The sequence below is a fragment of the Ananas comosus genome, linkage group 11 (genome assembly GCF_001540865.1).
Source record: "Ananas comosus cultivar F153 linkage group 11, ASM154086v1, whole genome shotgun sequence".
NCBI lineage: Eukaryota > Viridiplantae > Streptophyta > Magnoliopsida > Poales > Bromeliaceae > Ananas > Ananas comosus.
In genome coordinates this window covers 6,888,367-6,895,080 of record NC_033631.1, presented here as the reverse complement: position 1 = coordinate 6,895,080, position 6,714 = coordinate 6,888,367, and the positions used below count along the sequence as shown (strand labels likewise).

At 43.4% G+C, this 6,714-nt stretch overlaps 1 protein-coding gene across 1 annotated transcript; it reads left to right on the top strand.

The window, feature by feature from the left end:
• LOC109717067 (leucine-rich repeat receptor-like serine/threonine-protein kinase BAM3) lies at positions 597 to 5,983 on the top strand. The gene is made up of 2 exons (XM_020242730.1): positions 597 to 3,543; positions 5,120 to 5,983. Exons 1-2 carry the CDS (start codon positions 888 to 890, stop codon positions 5,455 to 5,457), a joined length of 2,994 nt encoding a protein of 997 aa, XP_020098319.1. The 5' UTR covers positions 597 to 887; the 3' UTR covers positions 5,458 to 5,983.

The window sequence follows — 6,714 nt, the reverse complement described above, 5'->3', positions numbered from 1 at the left end:
TTCAAATAATCGCACATCAGCTAATGTTGGAGAATGTGAGATGCTTATATACAATGGGCAGGCGAAAAATAATAACTAGGCTTAAATATTTTGAACGGGTGGTTAGGGTCCAACGATTTATTAGTACTAATTGGCTGGGTCATTACAGACATATTTGAATTGGCAAATAATTACTTCATAAAGATATTGACTATTCTTACTGACATGCTAATAAAATCTAGCTGTAAAAATATATTAAAAAGACCATGGAACTTTAGAGGGATATGTATATAGGCAAATTGCCCTAAATATAAAATGCTGTGTACAAACAAATTGGTAATTTCTAACTTAATTCACAAGCATACATATGCACTTGTCTGAAATAAAAATATATTAAATTAAAAAGATAAAGTAAAATTGATGGAGAGTAGATGAATGAATTGTGCACGAATGTGCAGGAACTTGAGAGTGGGAGAGGATTGGTTGCAAAGACTCTTTGCATGGTGATCCAATGATCCTCCATCCATTGAATTTACTACTAAATCAATCATGGTATATACACTTTTCTCAATCACTTAAAACAATTAATCTAACAAGTGAGACCAAGGAGGGTATTTTTGGTATTTTTCCCCATGCAAAGGGGCTTCATGTCCAAGGCCTCTGCCTCCTCCCCTTCCTCTGATAAATTTGTCTTTTGAATCCCCACTTTATACACACTCAAGAGCTTTAATTAGCTTTTTCTTTTCGAAAAGAAGAGAAAGAAAGAAAGAAAGAAAGAAAGAAAGAGAGTAACATCCCAAGACCCACCACCATTTCAATGCCACTCATCTCCCCTCTCTCTCCCTCCTCTCCTCTCCATACTTATCCCCACTTCTCCTCTTCTCCCCCACAACCCATCATCATCATCCATGGCTCCTCCTCCTCCTAATGTGGTGGCTACATTCCTGATGTGGCTCTTCATCTTCTTACTCAGTTCATTTCTCTCTTGTTCTCACTCCACTAATCCTCCTCAACTCTCTCTAAGAAAACAAGCTTCTATATTAGTCTCCGTGAAGCAATCCTTGTACAGTTCTAGCTCTATCCTACAAACCTGGAACGTATCAAACCACGCGTCCCTCTGCTCCTCGTGGTTCGGCGTCCGGTGCGACGACGACGGAAAGTTCGTGATCGGGCTCGACATCGCCAACTCGAACATCTCCGGGTCGCTCTCCGCATCGGTTTCCGAGCTCAAGACGCTCACCTCCCTCTCCGTCGCGGGGAACGGCCTCTCCGGTGAGCTCCCGCGGGCCGTCGGCGCGCTCCGCCGCCTCCGCCATCTCAACATATCCAACAACCAGTTCAACGGTTCGATGAACGAGTGGAACTTGACCGGCCTTTCGGCAATCGAAGTGTTCGACGCGTACAACAACGACTTCTCAGGTCCGCTGCCTGTCGGCTTCGCCGACGTTCCCAGCCTCCGTCATCTCGACCTCGGCGGCAACTACTTCTCCGGCGCGATTCCTGCAGAATTCGGAAACTTCAAAACTTTGCAGTATCTCTCGCTGGCCGGGAATGATTTAAGCGGGCGAATACCGGCGGAGATCGGCAACGTCACGACGTTAGAGCAATTGTACTTGGGCTACTACAACAAGTTCTCCGGCGGGGTCCCGAAAGAGATTGGAAAATTGATCAATCTGGTTCATCTTGATCTCTCGAGCTGCGGAATGGACGGCGAGATTCCGCGGGAATTGGGCAACCTGAAGAAGTTGGACACTCTCTATCTACAGACGAACCAGCTCTCCGGTGCAATCCCGCGTAGCCTCGGCAATCTCAGCAGCCTGCAGTTCCTCGACATGTCGAACAACGCCCTCTCCGGCGAGATCCCGCGAGAGCTCTCGCAGCTCCGCGAACTCGTCCTGCTGCACATGTTCATAAATCAGCTTCGCGGCGAGATCCCCGAATTCGTCGCCGAGCTGCCGAATTTGCAAGTGCTGAAGCTGTGGCAGAACAACTTCACCAGCGAAATCCCGCCAGCGCTCGGCGGAAACGGGAAGCTCCGCGAGGTCGACCTCTCGACGAATAAGCTCACCGGATATATACCGAAAACAATTTGTCAGGGGAGGAGGCTTGAGAAACTCATTCTCCTCAATAACTTCCTATTCGGCCCGCTGCCGGAGGACCTCGGCGATTGCCCGACGCTTTCCCGGGTTCGGCTCGGGCAGAACTACCTGACCGGGCCGATCCCCCGCGGGTTTCTGTACCTGCCGGAAATGTGTTTGCTGGAACTGCAGAACAACTACCTTACCGGAAGCATAGAGAACGAGCCCGCGAAAAGGCCTTCGAAGCTCGCGCAGCTTAACCTCTCCAACAACCGGCTGTCGGGCCCGCTCCCGCCCTCCGTCGGAAACTTCTCGGCCCTGCAGATTCTTCTCCTTTCAGGGAACCAGTTTACGGGAAAAATCCCCTCCCAACTGGGCCGTCTCAAGAGCTTGCTGAAAATAGACATGAGCAGGAACAACTTCTCCGGCGTGATCCCGCAAGAAATCGGCGATTGCTCGTTGCTCACGTATCTCGATTTGAGCAGAAATCAGCTCGGCGGGCTCGTCCCGCCGCGAGTATCTCATATTCGGGTACTGAATTATCTGAACATTTCATGGAATAATTTGAATGGAAGCATCCCCAAGGAGGTTGGAAGCATGAGGAGCTTAACTTGCGCCGATTTCTCGCATAACGACTTCTCCGGCAGGGTGCCGCAGAACGGGCAATTCACCTTCTTCAACTCGTCGTCCTTTTTAGCTAATCCTCTGCTTTGCGGGTTCGCGTCAAATCCGTGCAACTTCAGCTCCACCGATTCTCCGTCCCGATCGGACGAACACCGCCGTGTGAAGTCGCAAGTTCCCGCCAAATTCAAGCTACTCTTCGCCCTAGGGCTCTTACTATGCTCCATGATCTTCGCCGCCACGGTGGTGGTCAAGACACGATTGATGATGCGGCGAAACTCCAAGTCGTGGAAGATAACGGCGTTCCAGAAGATCGAATTCAGGTGCGAGGACATACTGAGCTGTCTCAGAGAGGACCAGGTGATCGGGAGAGGCGGGGCCGGAATCGTCTACAGAGGGATTCTGCCGAACGGCGACCAAGTGGCCGTAAAGCGGCTTCTGGGAATCGGGAAGGGGTCGTCGCACGACAACGGCTTCTCCGCGGAAATCCAAACGCTCGGCAGGATCCGGCACCGGAACATCGTGCGGTTGCTCGCGATGTGCTCGAACAAGGAGACGAATCTGCTTGTGTACGAGTACATGATGAACGGGAGCTTAGGGGAGGTTCTGCATGGAAAGAGAGGGGGGTATTTGAACTGGGGAATAAGGCTTAGGATTGCAACTGAGGCCGCGAAGGGGCTAAGTTATCTGCACCATGATTGTAGTCCTCCTATTCTTCATAGAGATGTGAAGTCCAATAACATATTGTTGGATGCCGACTTTGAGGCACACGTTGCCGACTTTGGGCTGGCCAAGTATTTGAGGGACACCGGCGCATCGGAGTGCATGTCGGCAATCGCCGGATCCTACGGCTACATTGCTCCAGGTATGGCTCAAACCAAAAGTTCAAATTGTTGCACATTTTAATTCTTAATCATGTTTTTGTTTACTTGGTTCTCTGCTTTATTAAGGTGAATTGATGGTTGCTCTTTTTGTTTTTTGGTTTTAGTAGTTCAAATTTTGCAAGAAAAAAAAAAAAAGAAAAAAAGAAAAAGGTGGTAGTAGTTTATAGGTGTGCTTTGAAACTGCAAGCAGTTTTTGGTAGAAGGAATTTTGGCAGGATGCATCTTATATTCTGTTCATTCACTTTAACTATAAAGCAAAAACCACTGTTCCAGCTGGCCCACCTCTTTGATTGTCCTGTCACTTGCATTATTCTAGGAATAAACTTATCATTTAGCATACAAATTACACTTGTAATTACTATGAACATCCTTATAACATAAATCAATTGTAACAATATTGTTTTTGGCTGTCATGGGATAGTGGGATAGGACAAAAGCTAAGTTATCCAACAGAATTTCTCCTGAAATTGAGAATATGTGCAAATCTTTTCTTGGTTATCCTACTGATGAGGCAATGTAAAATGAATACAGTACAGTACTAGCTAGCTAGATTAGTCTTTCAAGAATGCAAGGAAGTGACATGATGGCCCATTGTTGTAAAATATAGAAAAATTAAGTTTCATCTATTGAGTTGAGATCTTGCCCTGATTACTCTATTCTGATGGAAAGGATATTCTGAATTAAATTATGTGTACAACATAGGCCCATTCAAATTTAGAAGGAAATGACATCATGGTCCTCTTTCTCTCATACCAATGATCAATAGATACACAGATCTTCTAGTTATCCTTTTGATGGTGAGCATAGGATATACTGAATAAAATACGAATAAATACCATGTGGGCCCAAAGTAACAAGCTTTATCAGCTGTAACCCCCCCCCCCAGAGGGACTGCACTAATAAAAGAGCCAACTCCTCAAAGAGAGAGCAACATTCCCCCTCTCCTTTTGCTTTATTCTTTTTCTTTTTTCTTTTTTCTTTTTTCTTTTTTCTTTTGGTTTTCTTTACACTTCACTCCTTTCACTGTGTGGTGTCACTATACCTTATCTCTTTTCTCTCGTGGCTTTGCCTTGGAAACCCATGTTTATGTTGGCTTTCCTATAACCACAAAGACCTTTTTGACCAAAACCATCATTCTGTCAATAACAATTTCCAGATTCCAACTGCTGCCTGTTAGGAATCTTGTTTGGGATCCATGCTTTAATATTTGCTCCGAACCCTAGAAAGTAAAGCACATGTACATAGCACAATGAAGAATGACAAGACCCTCTGCTTTTTCTTGTTTCCCCTTTCTAATAGTGGTCTATTATTCACATGTTATTTATGCATGCAGTATTTGAATTGGTTGTGCTAACACTATATATAAACAGTTGATGGAACCATGCATGTTGTTTTCTGCATTTCTAAGATTTTTGAGGTTTGATCTCTAGCAAAATTCCCAACTTGCCCTTTATTGTAATATTAAAAGGTATTAAACTAAATTAGAAGTGAAGTTATATATTTGACAAAAGTATTTCGTACAAACCTTTTAATTATTTCAACTTTATTCTTTTACAGAGTATGCGTACACTCTCAAGGTCGACGAGAAGAGCGATGTTTACAGTTTTGGCGTGGTTCTTCTGGAGCTGATCACAGGTCGGAGACCAGTAGGGGATTTTGGAGAAGAAGGGTTAGATATCGTGCAATGGGCTAAGACGAACACAAACTGGAGTAAGGAAGGGGTGGTGAATATATTGGATCCGAGACTGATCAATGTGCCACTTGAAGAAGCTATGCAGGTCTTCTTTGTCGGTATGCTGTGTGTCCAAGAACACAGTGTTGAACGGCCTGCCATGCGGGAGGTCGTCCAAATGCTTGAGCAGGCAAAGCAGCCATATGGGGTTCGCGCTCGATGACTTGGTTTCGTGCTAGCCAATGACATAAATTTTAAAAATGACACCTTATAGAACTTTGTATAAAACGAGGTAGAATATTTATCCGTCCTCTCCTTTCAATCTAAGCCATCAAATCAACTTTATATTCGATCGATAAACACATGAAACCAACTTGATCTTTAATTCGATTGCTCGGATTAGAAGGAGAGGGAGAGGATGCATGAATGAGATCCAATCCAACCTCTTCTTATACAATCTTTTATAAGGTGTCACGTTATTAATTAAAATTTTGTTTTATGTTCTGTTTAGCAGTAATTTGTTCTAAAAATGTAAAGTAGGCTTAGGTTTGGGTGTGTGTTGAGAGTGTGTTGGAGTTTGCAGGGAGGGTATCTTGGTCTAAACATGTAAAGGTGGTTCAATTAGATGGGTTAAAGTGTGCATGGGGAGGGTCCTTCATGTGTGTACTAAGCTTTGTAGGGTTCCTTAAAATTGTGTATCTTTAGGTTTTGAGAAAATGCTCCTTTCTGACAAGGTCCTCTTGTTTAAATGCTGATTTCTTGAATATTCCCAAATCCTTTTCCTTCTTCTTTTCCTCCTCCTTTTCTTTTTCATTCTTTTCTTTTGGGTAGTTTAAGTAAAAACGGGAAGCATTTGAAAGGGCTCAATTCTTTTGATTACTTTCCTTTCTGCTTAAGCCACTTTGGAATATATAAATATTATATATTGTGACTTAGCCCCACCATTATCTACATTTATACCAGCAAACCTCATCCTGTTTGTTTCAAGTCCATTGAAGAATCGAAAAATGATGATTAAAAACGAGTAACCTTGTAAAAATAAATATTAGACTTTCTTAATTCATGATCAAAGTTATCAAACATTATCTAAATAATATAATAAATTTTCTATCGAAAATGGATTTGCTCTACACCGTTAAACGAGTAAACAGCTCAAACAGACTATAAAAACCTGTCGATTTTGTAATTTTTTGATCACTACGTAAATAATTTTTAAAATTTATAAAATTTAGTTTCTGAACGCTTTAGATACTCTATATCAACTTTAATGGTTCCGATCATCGATTCAGAATCCCTATCATTTACAATAACTTAGGAGAACGAAAGCCTCCATCATTGTAAAAGGATAGTAACTGGACTCTCTATCTCTTTCTCTCTCTCTCTAGATCTCTCTCTCTCTCTGTGTATATATATATAGTGTAGATAGGGTTGGCAATCCAGCTCGTGGTCAACTCGAAATAAACTCAAGATCGAATCGCTC

Excerpts from the sequence above, each read along its gene's own strand:
- LOC109717067 (XM_020242730.1), top strand. The coding sequence starts at position 888 with ATGGCTCCTCCTCCTCCTAATGTGGTGGCTACATTCCTGATGTGGCTC. Across the intron at positions 3,544-5,119 it reads CTACGGCTACATTGCTCCAG|AGTATGCGTACACTCTCAAG; the intron begins GTATGGCTCAAA and ends ATTCTTTTACAG.